General features: G+C 47.1%; 1 protein-coding gene across 1 annotated transcript in view; it reads right to left on the bottom strand.

Annotated features, from left to right (window-relative positions):
* LOC131260263 (hemicentin-1) overlaps positions 1–17,313 on the bottom strand; it is a 112,763-nt gene that overhangs the window by 84,508 nt on the left and 10,942 nt on the right. Inside the window, exons 2-5 of the mRNA XM_058261939.1 lie at positions 13,360–13,489; positions 7,267–7,396; positions 5,210–5,294; positions 710–820 (exon numbers count right to left, since the gene is read on the bottom strand). Coding sequence (XP_058117922.1) covers positions 710–820; positions 5,210–5,294; positions 7,267–7,396; positions 13,360–13,489 — 456 coding nt within the window. The remainder of the gene's footprint in view (positions 1–709; positions 821–5,209; positions 5,295–7,266; positions 7,397–13,359; positions 13,490–17,313) is intronic.

Genomic DNA, 17,313 nt, shown 5'->3' on the forward strand with positions numbered 1-17,313 from the left:
CGATTTAGCCGACGACGCTCACATTCCTGCAAGCGTTTGTGTACATATTTTAAGTGAAAATAAAAACAAACCATTCCTCGGAACGCCCGTGTGTCCTTCCCGCTTGACGACGGTTTTGGCTTTTGGTCTCACCTTTTTCCCACCCCCCGCGTCACCATCCGCCAAACCAACCCAAAACCCGGTGGAACGAGACGACAAACGAAAGCGAAAAAATATGCTGTCGAGAATTAAAATTCGTTGAATGATAAGGGTTAAGGTTACGCTTCGGTGCTCCATTGTCCAGCAGGCGAAGAGAGGGGGTGGACGGACGGACGGGGTGGTGTGTCGAACCAACAGAAACCGAAACGCGCATCCGGTGGAACGGAATGATGGAACTTATTTACATTTTTACTCCGCAAACAACTGAAAACTATGTAACGCAAGTCCCTCGTGAACGCCATGGTAGAGCGCAATTCTGTAACTTCTTTTTTCGTCCCATTTCCCCCCCGGCATGCCCGCCCTTCCCAACACTCATGCACCCGTACACCCTCGTCGTACGTCGTATGCCGCACTGGAAGTGACCTTTCCGGTCGATGGAATGGTTCTGCGAAACTTTTCCTCTCCTTTTCAGGAAATGGCGGTGTTACGGACGAAATAATGTCCTGGTTCGTTTGACGTTAAAGTAGAAACACACAGTCAACCACATACACACACATCTTTAAATACGTACCTCCAGTGACGACACATATCAGCACCAGATCGCCACCCTCCTCGTAGGGTCCGGCGTGGGATGGAAGCACCACTCCTGCTTCGTTATGGATTTTCGGTACGTCGGGTGGTACTGGAAAAAAGGGTAGGGAACGAGAGAATGAAACAGACACAACGATTAGGTGGTTCGGTTCGGAACATCCGGCTTGAAGCGGAAAAGTAATGAGTTGTCGCAAAGGCACAAAAAAAAGGACCTCCCGGGAGAGTTTAAAAATAGAGCAACGGATCAGAAAAAGGGGATGTAAATGTAACCAACGGCTTATCTCCGGTCGAAACATGCGCCGATCATCCCTAATCATGGGATCCGTAATGGGGGGTGAATCGTAAAACCGTCCTTCCCCTTCTACCCGTTCGGGGTTGACCCTGACCCCCCCCCCCGAGCCGGAAAGGTACTGGACGCGTGCGGATGATGGTTGTTGTATGTATTTTCCCGCTAGGGAAAAGCCTTTGTGGGGCCAATAATTATCCTTCCGATGTGCGAAAATGGTGCTTGTTGATCGGCTCGAGCGATAAAGAGCGGCCGTGACAGCCGTGTTCCTGTCCTAATGTCCAGACAATTAGGGTAACGGTGTAAGAACGTGGGCTTAGAACGTTCACTATCTGCAAGGGCTATCTTGTGAATAATGTATAATTCGAATTCTGCCTAAATAGCTGCCATGAACTATTTTCCTACCCAGATCGATCGCCTGTTCGCCTTTTTGTCAACACAGTTGGTAAACTCTCTGATGAACAATGTAATGGATCGTTTTGGAACACGTTTGAAAAACCTAACGCCACTAAAACACGTATTAGGATTTTTGATCAAAACAACCTCGTGAGAAACGTAGACAAATATTGACAAAGCTGTGAATTGATCTGTTAACTACAGTTTTTTTGCGTTTTTTCTTCGTCAGAAACGTTCACAACCTCATCATTATAGACGAAATGTTTCATTATGTTCGTAAGCAATCTCTAATTAGGTTAAACAAACCGTAAATAAGGGGGTTTTGGGAAGGCTAATGTCCTGCAATTTGAAACTAATCCAAACGAAATACAATGCTTAGAACTGTACCGAGCGTATGTTCATTTTGTTATATGAGTTACCAAAAATAGTACGTTGTTTACAACAGCTTCAGCCGAACAACAGCTTTCTACTGTGCTAATCCGGCAAAATTGTTGGCGAGGCCAAACACTTGAGTTGATACACTTCTTGGCGCTGTACCGGTTGAATCGATTTCGGGAACTGTCTGGCAAACAGTGGAACACAGACATGGTTCGTTTATCGAATGCGAAAACACGTTCTAGAAGAGGATTTTATTTGCCGTTGATATGTTTTCCCCCTCGTATGAAAATAGCTACATGAAGTGTAGTGCTGTTCTAAACGTACGCACGAGCCATCGCCGTGCAATTGATTCAGCTGATGGGTTTGTTTGTTGTACCGAAGTTTCGGCACGGTCCCGGCAACCTTCCGGGCCACAATGCGAGCGTTTCATCGAACTCGGAAGCTTCGCCAGTTGTAATTTGTACAAAAGCCGGGCAACACGAGTTGGAAATCGTTCGGTTCGTAGTGATACCCAGTTGCCTTAAGGGGGCAATAATTTGCGTGCCAAATGTCCGTTGTTCGAAAGGCACTCTGCTTTGCGCTCGCACTTAGTTGCGTTCTCGCGTCGCGAGGGCAGATGGTCGATCTGCTGGCCTACGTGGCGGAAGCTCCGTTGGCCGCCGTGTTGGATGCCAGCATTCAGCCACCGCCGCGAACCATCGGGTTCGATACCCTCGTGCCGCAGGACAATGTTCGTCTGCATTGCGCCAAACCAGGCTCGAGCTTCTACGAAGAGATTTTCTGGGCAGAGGTTTCGCTCAACCAGAAGATCAACTTTACGCGTCCGATCACGATCGTTGTGCACGGTTGGACAGAAAACACCAACCTAACGCAGTACAACAGCTTGTCCTCGAGGTATCGGCAGTATGTGCCGGACGTCAACTACTGCCTGCTGGACTGGAGGCCTTACGCCGCGTTTGACTACATGCAAGCGGCCCGCAAGGGAGTTCCACTGGTTGCGCAGCTGTTGTTTGGATTTCTGCAAAATCTGAGCGTGCTCTACTTCCCGATGGACAGCGTCACGCTGATCGGATTCAGCATGGGAGGTCAGATCGTGGGGTTGGCCGGCAAGTCCATGCTGGGACGTGTCGGAGCCATCTACGCACTGGATCCGGCCGGTCCACTGTTCACGCATCCCTTCGATGTGGGTAAACTGCGTCGGCTTGCGAAAACCGACGCTAAGTACGTGCAAGTACTCGCCACTTCCCGGTACGCCATTGGCATGGGACCATTGGTTGGACATCAGAACTTCCTGCCCAACAGAGGCTACCATCCGCAAGCACCGTGCCGAACCACGGATTTTACACTGTCAGGCACAATCAGTGAGTGACACCCGAAGTCATCGAGGTTCTTGAGTTCGCGTAAAGCCCTTTTCTGCCTATTTCTCCTACAGAGGCGATCCGATGCAGCCACGAGTACGCTGTGACCTTGTTTACGGCATCCCTAGACCCGGCCAACCCGATCACCGGCACGAAATGTCTCACAATCTTGGACTCTCCGGTCTGCCTCGCAGGTTTGGGCGCAAGGGATCGTTTGGGTATCTACTCGAAGAGGTAAGGCGTCAGTGGCATGGATTCGCATGGAGTTTGTAGGACACTCATCATTCCATTTTCCTACTTCCAGAATTGAAGGGGACTTCCTCATTTGATCAAATCCCGGACAAAGCGAGAAAGCTGCTAAGGTGTTCTACCAAATTTAGATAAAAGGTGATGTATGTGAATAAATAAATTTGAAAGAAAGCCACCAGCTCTGGTTTCGTTGAATAAAGTAACTGCCTGCAGAAAAGACACAAGAATGGGTGAAGGGTTTACTGAAGGGTTGCACTTAGGGACGATGTCTACACACACAAAGGGGAGAGAAAAAGCTGCTCCAAGCCAACAGGTGAGCGCATGGTGTTGTGGTTTATTGTTTGCAATTACTGAAAGTACTGCACCTGGATGGTGCTGCATTTGCATAATTTAAGCCTTGAGCTGTCGAATCACGCGCCGTAATGATGTGTTGCGAGGTGTTCCCTGTTGTTGGCGGTGGGTGGGGCGGCGGAGAAATAAAGAGTGTGCTCGTCTCGCGAACGACGACCACGTAAGTGCTGCAATCGCAAACGCTTGGTGGAAAGTTGCGTGAGAAAGGATGCTGCCGTTTTCCCCCACCGAGGGCGGCTCGATGATGATGATGTTGATGGGTGGCGTTCGAGTGGGTGGGAGGTGCAGGAAAGCAATTTCGTTGATGATGGCCACGAAGAGGCTATGAAACTGCGAACACGACGCACTCACGGAATCATCCCGCCACGGTTAACGTCGCGATGTGTGTGCGTTCGTTTGATGTTCGGGAGAAGGGTCTGGTATGTGTGTTTGTCTGATTTAATGCTTTTCTTATTTTGTTGGCTATGTTTTCCTTTTCTTTTTTTAATGACAACATCGCAACAGGCCGGCTTTCATCAGTGCATCATTTTAATGTGCGAGCGTTGAGTGTCGCTCAACAGATGAGCGTGAGGAGCATGTTCTTTTACGATTCGGAGCGTTGATAATGGATGTATTTTTGGGAAGGGACAATCATTCAGAAGTCCCGTAATTATGCGATGAGTTTTTTTAACGATTACTTTCACGCAAAATAAGCACGCTCGTTGAATATGAACAACGAACTCTTCAAACCACAGTCGAAGAACATGCAAATATTCTTAGCTGAATGTATGAAACAAACTGCTGTTAAACCTTCTTACAAGTTCATTGCACCGTCGATATTATACTTTTGACTTTGAGAAACACTTCATATTGTATGTAAAATACAATTCCGGGTTTTGTTCTTAAGATAAATGCAAAGGACCGTATACAAATTTGAAACTGTTAAAGTGGAAACAACAATTACTCTGCGCTTTTGTGTCGAGAAAACAGTTTTCTCCAATTTGCGACAAGAAAAGACTCTTTTCATCGTTCGACGAGAGGTTGAAGGAAACCCCTTTCCGTACCGGAAGCATGTTCTGGTGGGTTAAACAATCCTGATCAACGCCATCCCCAGCACCTTCGTTGCTATGTGTTCAATTTTCCCTCGCATGATTTCGTCGGTGAAGAGTGTATTGTATGTTTGCACATTTTTTGTTTCTTTTTCCCCCGAACAATGGATGCGTTTTTCTAGGGCTGTGGCATTTTTCCTCGTTACGGCGTTTCCTCCTGCAGGATGTGTGGGCGCTTGGGTTGATTGACCGCCAGGCGAAGAAGGAAAACAAAGATTTCCACCCGGCACGACGTTACAAAGAAACGGAAAAGCGAGCGAGTTCAACGAAACGAAAGGGGGAAATACTTTTCTCGAGCATGCTGTAAATACCGGTGGTGGCCGGATTGCTCGTGCCGCTTCCGGCACACATTTCAACCGGTGAATTATACTTACCCACTATTTCTAGATTTACATTACTGTTTTTAGTAGGTGATAGCAAAAAATCTACACGACATCGAAAGATTCCGGCGTCTTTTTTCTGCAATGGAAAGGAAAAGAAACAGAGCGGTATTTGCGTGAAAAGGGTTGTTAGTTTGCAATGGTTCATAGGAAGCGGAAGTTGGTAAAATGCTATGCATAGAACGTGGTCCAAAAAAGAATAAAATGAGTTCAATTCAAAAGCACATTGTACTCAAATGGATGTCGGGGAAAAGGAGTAAATAAACGATCGTTTTGCGTTTTTGCTAGTAGAGTAAGAAAAAAGTAAATGCTGTTCAATACCATGAGAATATGCAATTATACCAATCCAAATGATTTGCGTAACATTTTATGTACAATTTTTGGGTTTGCCTTCATAATACATGAAGTAACTATAAAATTACTCGCAGTATTCTACTACTTCTACCTGCTTTTTTATTTAGATGAAATATCCTTCAATTTCACATTTTTGGCTCCTCCAAATCTAATTTGAGTCGTGGTAGATCAACGCGAAAGACTTCAGCTTTTTGTAAAACAAACGACCTCTGGCAGGGCCAATTGAATTCTTCTGCTAGGATCGGTTATTCAAATTGGATGGCATTTGCACGGTTGAATGGCAAATCCCTAATGATCGTAATATATTTTCGTTCCGTCCCATCAAGCAGAGCGGGTATCCGAACGAGTTTCGCTTGAACCCGTTGAATTCCAAGCTACGATTTAACCACGCCAAGGAAGGACACTCGGTCGGGAATGATAAGCGTTGGAGCGTTTCAATTTTAGCGACCAGCTTTTGAAACCCACCGAACATTCCAAGGAGGTCCGGGGGGGACGGAAAAGGATGGGGTTTAGGAATGTTCCTCTTGCTTCCTTCCCATTGATCGCATTCAGCTTCCCTCCAATAGATGCATCAATTAATCGCCCGATAAAACGGAAACCAATTGATTTGAATGAAAATGCGAAATTATCGTTGAAATCATTTGCCAAACTCCCTTCTTGGGGCGTCTTTTAAAATATATTTCAATCTTGGCTTGCCGAAAGCCATAAAAATACCAGCATTGCAGTGAAGGAACACATATTTCTTTTCAGGTTTCGTTTGCTTCACTGGGGACTGTGTAACGTTCGGAAAAAAGGATGGAAAACGGACGTCACTCGGGCGGTGGTGATCTGAAATGTAAATTGATTCTTCTCATCACCTCTGGAGAGCGTTGTAATTCCCTTCTATTCCTGCTTTCGATTTTAAACAAAATAAACGGTCGCGAGTGCAGGACCGGGAAAATGGAATTTCGAATTCAAAAAGCCTCCATCCGCAAGTCCAGAAATTTGCGACGCGATGAAGGAAAATCACTGACGCCTGACTTGATTGAGTGGCAGGTTTCAAGATAGGAAAAGCAATGGAAATCGTACCCTACGCTGGGGAATCTGGCTGGTCAAAGGCCGTCAGGCTCGAAGGATACGGATTGTGAAATTAAGCAAGCCCGTGTCGTGGCCAGTATAGCTTTCCTTTTTTTCTTCTTTTGGCGCGTTTGTCGTTGGGAAGAATCTAATTTGTGTAAAACGGCTTCGCATTGCTTCACCAAGGCCACCAGTAGAATTCGCGACCAATAATTCCATTGGGAAACGCTGATGGCTGGAAAATGGCACGACAATTCGCATTCCTTCTCGAATCGCGCCCGTTTTCATTCCATTGCATAGGATTCCACTGATCCGTCCGAGACGATTGGCGTTGGAAAATTCATTTCAAATTGGAAAAGCAATAAGCTGGACCAGGATTTGCCAGTTTACTGGGGCAAAGGAGCAGCAAAGTGAAAAGATAGCATTCCTGCATAAGTCTAGCTTGGTTTGTTTTTGAATGATTGATAGAGAAAATAACGAGAAAAGATGATTGGCTTTTATGAATCGATGGGAGTAAGGGAGTGAAGGATAAGAATATCCTATGCTGAGTCAACGAAATGATTGCACAATTGTATTGAAAACTAAAGCTGGTAAGTTTTCTCAGGACTTCAAGGACGTTACTTTCAACAAGTTAAGCTTACCTGAACAGGACTGATGACCAGCACCGCCCGGCTCTGCTCTCGTGTCGTCTTGAAGTTGGCACGATCCTCCAGGATGGCGACATCCTTCCAGTGCGAAGGTGAATTGACGTGTGGACCACGTGTGTCAAAGCTGTGGAAAGATGGCGAAAAAAAGAGAGGAATACTGTCAGTTCACACTATCAAAACCGTGTTTAAATATCAGGCGAGTCGAAATCGAGAGAGGGAGAGAGTACGGAGAAGGGAGTTGACATTGTGTCGAAATGCTGGAATCGAATGACTTTTTCGATTGTGCAAATGCCCAGGAAGCGTCCGGAAAAGGGCTAGAGACCCGAACAAGGGCCAACGAATATCGTGCACATATCGGAATAATTTCATGTGACAGACATCCGATGTTTGTTCGGCAATTGAGCTCCAGGGCTCGAAGTACTCCAGGGGATGGCACTATTTCCATAGCTTCCCGGAATGAAAGACTACTCACACTCACCGTAATGTTCTTTGTGATTTTCTGATTTGGGGAGGAATTGTTAAACTCCCACCTAGCTGTGATTCAGGACCTTTAGGACCGGGTTTTCAGGTGTGAGTTAGATTTTGAATCGATACGTACGAGGGAAAACCTACACCTCGGGTAGGTACTTTTACCATATTTGGTTACCTCTTGCCTGCTGACTTTGGATATCTATTCACACACCTGTGAGGATAGGGACCGGTGGAACGGACGAAACGAAAAGTTTCGGAAATTGTTTGCTCGTCCGGCACAAGCTCGTTCCGGTGATGGTGAATATAGAACTGACGGTAAGGAGGAACTCTTTTCTAAAAATAAACCGTTAGGAAGTAGAACACCTGGGGTGGCTGGGGAAAAGATATAACGACGATGGATTCCCTTTATGCAGCAACTTTGATTAGGATTGAGAAGATATAGAAATCTAAGAGTTTTCTGGCAAACAGTCCAAGACCAAGTTTGCCATCTCTAGGCGGTACGTTATATGATACTTCACCTGAATGTTTAAGGTCTCAAATAAGGAAGAATATCCAGAAGCATCTATCTTCTCCTGAACGATTTTCCAAGGAAGAGATGTGAAAGCAAACATCTTTTACCCCCGTTCGCTTACATCTCTTGGGGTTGGAATAGTTCCATTCAATTAACATTCAACCTAGTTGTTATTTGCGCCAGCTCTCTCTCTCTACGGGATGCAATCTACACCGAGTTGTCAAGAGCGTACATAAAAAGACTCGACGAACGGAACCGGTTTGTTTGTCATGCAGCCAAAGGAAAATCAAATTCCAGGGTGGCGAAACGCGCTGCAGCAACAAGCCGGGGAATCGATGGAAAGCTTTGTTTACCTGCTGCAACGAGGCGCCCGGGAGGCCGAGTTCGAGTTTTGTCAATAATCCGACTCGGCGGGGGATGGGGTGAGTGCGCGCCTTTGCCATATTTACCATCGGCTGCGGGGGATGGAAGCTTTGTCGAGGATTTCTTCGGTGCCGGTAGAAATCTTGCGAGGTCTTGACCTTATTTGAATAGTTTAGTCGAGGGTATCGATATCGGATTCGAATTTGCGTTGGCCTTCCCCACCGCAAACAGCCTCCTAACCCCCTGCGACCTGTGGATTGCAACAACCACGGCCCGGAGTTTTCCACAAACGAACCGAACCGGTGGGCGGAGACGTTTGCAACGTTAGTACTTAAGACAATATTGAATTTCGCTTGCCAGCTTGTGTGTGAAGTGTCTGGCGTTTTGTGGATGCGGCTGGCAGACGGCCCCGGGTAATCCCGGGCGGGGAAACCCGAGCCGGATAGCTACAATCGAACCGGCCGGCAACGAGCCGATCGGAGTGGTTTGACAGCTTCTTACGGCCATCTCTTACGATGATGTTGCGTCTCGAGTGGTTGGCAACTTCTTGGAAATTTGTAGCGTAGTTGCGCGCTCGAGTGGTCCTCCCAAGAGCGGCCACACTGCCACAGGTTCCACCGGGTGGTCGGTATCGATATCAGATATACCATGCTTGAGGGAGAGTTTTCCCGAAGCGGCGGGTGAAGTGTGTGTGTGTGTGTGCATGTGGATTCATTAGAAATTTGAGCTTGCAAAGTCGTTGAGCGGTTCGAGAGGATGGTCATAAATGAATTACAGAACCACATTTGCTGATAGGCGGGGTTCGTTAAGACTTTGCGGGTTCCCGGAGTTTAGTATTTGAGGCGGGAAGGCGGCCAACGCCTTGTTCAAACCACTATTGCAAGCGAAATGCTTTGTAAGCGTATCAGACAAAGTACTTTGATTGCTCTTCTACAAACAGAATAATGAATAAAGCTTTCATCCGTCTTGCATTACCCAGCTGTCTTAAATATTTTGATGCCGAAAAAGTTGATGAATATTTTAAGTTTATCGAGCCAACAAAAGGTAACGAGCGTTTGCTTTCCGTTTGAAGAAAACTTAGAAAGTCAATCAATTCCCGGTTTGCCGTTACCGCCATGATTATCATCAATCATAAACAAATAGTTTACTTTGCGCCAGCGCAAACCAACCGTATCCGAACCGTGTCACACCACACAAAAGGTAAAGTTTTCCGGACGCCATCCGTGTCGCCCCGTGCGAAGGTATCCTACGACTTTAAGAAAAGTTTTCCGCACAACCCCTGTACGCGAACGCGTCTCTTCAAAGTCAGCCGCTAAGTTAGTCATAATCTGTCGAACTTTTCTCCCTTCGTTTGTCACTGGCAGTGTGGGGTGGGGAAAACCTTCCAGGTTTGGTTGGTGCGAAGGAAGAAGCTCTTGAGAAAAGACCGGCTAGTGGAGCGGTCCCTTCCGAATGGCAGAGAGTTTGCCTATTAATCAACGTGATTGACAACGTATTCCGGACTATTATTCCGCATCATTATACGATTCGGTGATCGGTCTGATCTGGCTGGAGGATCCCTCCGAAAACTTCCTATGTGTGTGTGTGTGTGTTTATTTTTCCTTTTGCACGTGGGCCGGGCCGAAGTTCATTGTTATAATCAAGAGCCGGGGCGGGCCGGTTCGTGAAGATGTAAAAAAGCTGCTGCAAAAAAAGAAGGCAACCATCGTTGGAAAAATCCACTTCGTCACTTTTCTTCCGCGGCTAACGTCGTTTGTCGGTTTCTCCGCCCCGAACCGGGGCTTCCTTCCGCATGATAAACATATTCAAATCGTGCGGGACACGGTGCGATGTTGCTGCACGTACACACGCAAGCGGCGGACAAATCCATTTATTCAGGAACTCGTCGTGTTTTCGTCATCGATCAAAAGCCCGTTCCCGCGGTGGGGAACGCGAGCGGGGGGAGGAAAATGTCGCACGTAAGTACGTACGTACGGAAGCCGCCTTTCGGTGTCAGCTAAGAGCTTTTTCCTTGGGAGGCCCCGTACCTCGGTACCACCACTATCATTTACGTTGGCTTTCGGCTCGGAATCGTTCCGATGCGGGACAAAACCACAACCAGAAGGCGTTTTCGACCCTTCTTCCCTTTTTCGAGCTGGATGTTACAAACGACGCACGACGGCCTCGGAGATGTGGTGTGTGTGCGTTTTTTTTTCTTTCTTCGCCATTTCCACCAGCCGGTTGAGCTGGAAATTTATACCCTGGGATGTTGTGGGATTAAGTGCGCTCGTCCGCGTATGCTGTTCCGGCGTTCTGCACTTTTGAAGCAATTCAGCGTATAAACATTTTTAAAATCTCAGCCTCTCCGCGCGAACACGAACAACAGGTTTACTTTTTGGCAAAAACTGTTTAAACACAACCAGCTTGATTTTGGGGAACACCAACCAACGCCAGGAAAGACTGATAGGTGGATTTGAGTTCCCCTTCTCCGGGGCGCTGTTGTCTGTCGTGGAAATCGGAAGGGAAAAAAAGGTTGATGATCCATTTTGGGGTGCGTGAACGCGAATGAAACTGACAGCGAACGGTGTGAGATAGAGAGAGATAGAGCGAGAAAGAACAGATTGGAACGGATCGGATCGTAACATGGAATGGATGCCACCCGTCGGTTTGAAAAATGCCCTGTATTTTTATGCTAAATATGCGATATGCATACATACATCAACCTGACCCCGGCTTCCGACAGCCTTTGGCGCTTCCCACCTTGATTTTCCCCCAAGCCTGCCGTGCTTGTACGAGGTCCGGGATACTCGTTTTTCCCGATGGGCTGTGGTGGTTTAGAGTGAAATATTCTGTGCCAAGACATCACTTATGAATACACAAGTATTACACCCGACTACGACTGCTCTCTCTGTGTGTGTGTGTGTGTGTGGGTTTTTGGGAATGGAAAAGAAACACACACACACAGAACGGAGGGCGCTTTGAATGGGACCGCTTTCTTTTTCTTCGCTACGTTTCCAGTCGGAAACGAAGAAACCTTCCTCAAAGCCTATGAATGGCATCTCGTTTGCGATCCTCATCACATATCCAATCCAATTAAGGTTCACCGGGGAATTCAACCTTCACTGCAGTATTCGTATTCCTTTTTGGCGGCCAGCTGGAGGGGAGGGAAAGGAAAAATTGCACTGGCGATGGAAAAACCAAGCCATACTGGATCCGTGTCAGTTTTTCTTTCGCTCTCTCTCTCTCTCTCCTGGAAGCTTCAGTGCAAGCCGTACCACCTCAGCTCAGCAAGCGCTTTATATCGGATGGAAGGTGTTTCGCTCACTCAATATTATTACGAAAATAGACGATATGTTTATGCTGAAGATGGAACCACATCGTCCGGGAAAATTATGTACACAAAAACGGAGGCACGCCGGCTGCCTCGGGAACGGAAGTGAAAAGTGAAGCGATTTATTTCCTCTCCCTCACTATCTCTCTCTCTCTCTCTTTCGAGCGCTGGTTTTCCGGTGGGAACATGCAACGTAAACATACAACGTGGTGTGTTAAGGACGTTATCGAAGCGACTGTGAAAGGCAGGTAATGGTAGTTAGATTGAAAATTGTTTTCCATCGAGTTGTAGCGATTCGATAACATTGCGCCGGATTTGCCTCCCCTCAAAGGTTCCCCGTCTCCTCCTCCCTCTTCAAACAGCAGAGAGACAGTTTGCTACGACTTTGTCACGAGCGGACTAAGATACGTTTAAAAAAAAACAAGATCCGAGGGCGAAACGATGCATGCGATAAAGTTATCGATATGTAAATTATTTTTTTCAATCCACATCCACCGACGTTCACCAGCCAAGCACTCCGGTTTTGGACGCGTTAAGATTACCCGGAGTGTTTTTTTTGTGCCTACACTGTGTGCTATAGCATCGGATCATGTTGAGTGCTGGAAAACGGCTCCATGGCAAGGCAGGCCGCCGGTAAAACGTTCCTAGACACGCGTCTTCCTTCGGTAAAAATGGGAACTCCACGGTTCACCACGTACGTTATTGGGTCGTGTAAGGCGAGAAGATTGATGGTTTGAATATTTTACGATCGTTTCGTCACCAACCCATCTGAACTAAAAACCAACATAAAAAAAGGAGGTTCGGAAGCAAACGAAAGAGGGAAAAGCGAAACTCTAGGAAAGAAAATACACTTCGCTTTCGCAAGGGACCAGGTAAAGATCACAACGAGGGCCGGTGAGTGGGGTATGGAACGGTGGAACTGTGTCAACGAACGATAAATTCACGAATTGGCCAAACGGAAGACAAGAGCCACCGATAGGACGGGAAGGGAATCGAAAATGAAAATATATTCATGGCATCGTTTGGAACGCGCAGATCCGGCGAACGGGGTGGGGCGGGGAAATCCAGGGGATGCAGCGCAGGTCTGGCAAGGTACGGTTTAAACGAGCAAACGCTTCCGCTGCAGTGTCACTTCCGGTGCAACGAGATTAGTTAAGTCATTTCCGACTGCTCGTCGTCGGCGAGCGTTTGATGCATTCGAAATGAGCATTCCGATGAAGCGTGATGGTTCATTTGGGCGATAAATTTTCCTGCGCGTTGACGGCGACGTTTATACGAGGCTTTCGATCGAGTGGAATTGAAGTACCTTTTTGAACTAACCACATCGATTTCTAATGCTTTTCAAAAATCGCTTCATCAACCGTTTAGGTACCTTTTTTCAATTTAAACTATGTAAAACGCTTGCGAAGCATCGCACACACTGTCAACTTACCTGTAGATGGGAACGTTATCCTTGTACCAAACCACCAGTAGGATGCGGTCGTTGGTTAGGTTGGACGATACGTCACATTTAATTTGGGCCGTCTCGTTCGCCAGAACTTTCTCGATGTGCGTCGGAACGTCTGGAAGTGGAAAGAAGAGAAAGAGATATTTTGATAAATTCAAGTAACTGAACAATTGCTTTCTAGCAAACACTATTAAGAATTAAAAAACCACGAAGTTTACTGGATAAACAAAATGCAAGTTCAAGTAGGGATAAATAACAGTCTGGTGGCTAGTATAAAATCAATAAATCGGTTAATTTCTTCTTTCTGAAAAAGATTTCGCCTCAAAAGAGTTAAAGAAAAACCAATTGAATTTCAGATTTCTTATGATCATTTGAACGTTTTTAAAACATTTGTTGGTGTCTACGTATCCAGTGTAACAATTTGTAATTTCATGAAGGTGAGTTTTTTTATTTTCAGCTTTTATTATCTGAAGCGCAGTAACAAATAAATTACGAGCCTGGCCAAAAACTAATGAAACCCTACCCAGAAAAAGCGAAAAATGTCTGACAAATGCCATTGATGATAGAATTAAACTGAATCCATTGAAAAAAAAGGCGAAAGAAAAAAAAAACCCGCCCACAAAATAATGAACCACCGAGTTCGCCCCCCGGGGGTTTCCACCTAAAAACCATCCATCGTTACACCGAGTCCTTGTTGGTCTTCCACGCGATGGGGTTTGGGGAAGGAAGAGAAATGTAACAAATTTATCATAAACGGGCCAACCGGTCCCGTCGTTCGCGCGTTCGCTCCGAAAAAGTTGAACACATTGTCCTAGAACCTCGAGCGAAGAAGGAGAAGAAAGCGCCCAACCCTGAGTTGGCAATTTGGCTGGCACACCGACCGGTAGATTACAACGTCAAGACGTTAATTCGTGCTGCAGTATGATGTTGGCGATGAAATATGAGCCCCTGTCCTCGATTCGTGTCCCTGGGAAAAGCAGGTTATCCGCAATCGGGTGGTGTTGGGGAGTTGGGTGTGGGGATAGGACAAGAGACAAGATACAAAGTAACAGCAGTTAGTCAATGGGGACAATGTTCGTCTGTTTTTTTCCACATCTTCTGCCTCCAGAACAGCGTCATGAACTGACTACGGAGAACAAGTTGGTAGGAGCCTTGGGCTTGAACTGGCCACAAAAGACTGAAAGCCAGGATTGGTCCTATCTGGCACCGACAGCCGTACTCCACGCTGTCCATTTTGTATTCTGGGTGATGTCGAACGAACTCCAGCTGCTGCGAACACCGAGTCTACCTGCTACCAGATGTGGCCGCTACAATCCCGGAAGCCCGGAAGTGACTTATATCTAATAACAATAAATATCATTGCGCAACAGTGCCCATGGGCTGCATCTAATCGAGGGCCAAATGGAGAAGTGGTGGCCGCTCCCGGATTGCGAAAGGCAGGGGCTTTTACCTGTCAAGGCAAGGAAACCTTCCGAACCGGTGGAGTTATTTCTTTCCGTAAGGGAGCGTCTAGATAATCACTGCCACCCATCTGGTGATTGGATTAACGGGGGCAATAGCAATTGCTTGGCAAGGTGTTAGCCTGCCCGCCGGCGGTAATCCCAACGTTGGCAGGTGTTGATTGTTACCCCCGGTATGCTCTGCCCTTCCCGATTCCACCGAGGTTTAAGTCTCGCCCACCGGTGAGGAAGGAGAACGCCGGACCGTAATCCTTTTGCGGGTTTGAAGGGATTTGGGCTGAAGGTTTGCGCTTGACGTGGGGGAATTTTGGGGGAAAATAAATCACGCTGTGGTTTGAGTTTCATGGACGGACTCTAGCTTGAAAACGTGGTTGATTTTTTTTTAAAGCCTGATAAAGGTTTATTGTGACGTGGACGTGTTTAGATCCGAATTCAACCGTGCGACAAGAGCTGATATAAGATATTCTCAACCTTTGGAATGAACTGGAAAACATTTCAGGAACGCCGTTGGATGCCTTAAATTTGAGTTCTCTTCCTCGAACTGGTGGGCGGCTCTTCATATTTCACGTTCGTTCAGGTGAATCGCCTCCAGGTGGGCGAAATGAGTGAAATTCCGGTGAAAGTTTCTTCCATATTTCCCTCGTAAAACAATGTTAAAGACCTACCCACAATTAAAAACGATCGCTGTAAATAGCGCTTTGATGTGGCAGGCCAGGGAAGCCAGTGTGGTTTTCCCCTCGGCCACCCATTAGAGACGGCGTTTTGTTTGCGCGCTGTCAACATTTTCTATCTTCAAAGCGCGCCCACAAACGACGGTGACGACATCAATCGACACGTTGGCGGCACGTAGGAATCTCTTTATCTGTTCAGCTAGGAAAATGCCGAAATTACACGCAAAATTGCCATCCATTAGGGTAGTCGGAAAAATAGTGCTGGTGGAAATAGTTCCTCCCCACCCTCTCTCCTCCCATGTTCGGAAAACGAAGGAATGTGGGAACCCAGGGCCGGGCAGGATGAAAGCAATTTTCACCAGGTATTTTCACTGTGTAAACCTTCTTCGAAATAGATTGCTAATATTTGTCATTCGGTTAGTTGCTGTCATCAATTCTACAGCGGGGCCGAACAGGATGGCGGGCCCTAGTAGATCTGTCAACAGGCCGGAAAATCTTCACCACTACCCACGAGAGGTGAACCAAGGCTTCGGGGGACAAGAGAGAGGCAGCTCTTGCGAAGCACGTATTATGATAAATAGCTTTGTATAAATTAAATGTCAACAGTCAAGCGGAAGTGGCTGCGTACGCGCGCGGATTCTCCGGGCGTGTCTTTCGCGTGACGTCTTTCGACCCGTCCCCGAGCCCGAGGCGCTACACTTTTTGCTTAATCCTTAATCCTTTCCTGTGGTTCTATTTCGGTACCGATTCCATTTTTCCCTCTTTTCCCACCAAGCGGACAAAAGGAGCGCTTGTTTGAAGAAGTGTGTTTTTCCCTCCCGCAAGCGCTCGAGACGCCATTGCCGTCATTCGTCATGCGATACCGGATATTGGTGTGAGGGCTCGAGGCCAACTCGTGGGTGATGATGATACTTGTGTCAATTCCGTCCTTCCCCTCCCCCCTCCCTCCCATCCATACACCAAGACCGTAAGGTTCCGTTTCCTCGACGCAATCACTCACTCTCGATGGTGATAAATTGATCACAATTTAATTTTGCGCATCAAATTGTCAACCAGGCTCGGCTGGGGCTCCTCGTGGTATCTCTTACGCCAGCCTCGGCTGATTACAGCACAGATCCACGCACCGGGTGGAGCTTTCGCACAACAATTTGCGCCTCACAAAGCCCGGCAACCCACCGCTTGTTTGCCTTCAATTAGCAAAGTAATTATGTTTGATCTTTTAAAGTGAGTTTCCTCTGCAGTGGGAAACCCTCTCTCTCTCTCTCTTTCTCTACCTCTCTCCACACAGGCAGAGGGTTTTGCTGATTGAGCAAGAATCAGTGTCGGGGTCGGATGATCCTTCCGGGCGATTTCCGGAACCGGTGGCCGAAGGATACGCTTTGCTGCCGGAGTTTGGACTCAGACCTCGATGTCGTCGGCGTGATTTATGTGCACGTTCGGGAAATGAAATAAGCAATCATCCCTTTCGCTGGAATCGTCATCCCTTCCCCCTACTCCCCCCTCTTTCCTACACCGCGTAAGCTTTGATGATCCACGCTTTTTATCCCAACGACGACGCGCTTTCGCGAGGCACGAATTGAAAGCCTGGAAGGCTTTTGAAATCGGAAGCAAAAAGCCACCAGTTTGAGTCAGCAGTTTCGAGGGGAAGCTCTCGATTACCGGACGACGACGATACGATCGCCGTGGAGTTTGACAATGCTAGCCAATAATGAGCAGCTTCATGGTTTTGTTTGATATTTGGTTTAATTAATCGCGATAGACGCGAACCCGCTCGATGCGGGCTTTGCAGATTTGAAACTCGATTAGAG

This window comes from Anopheles coustani, chromosome 3, assembly GCF_943734705.1.
Source record: "Anopheles coustani chromosome 3, idAnoCousDA_361_x.2, whole genome shotgun sequence".
NCBI classification, from domain to species: Eukaryota; Metazoa; Arthropoda; class Insecta; order Diptera; family Culicidae; genus Anopheles; species Anopheles coustani.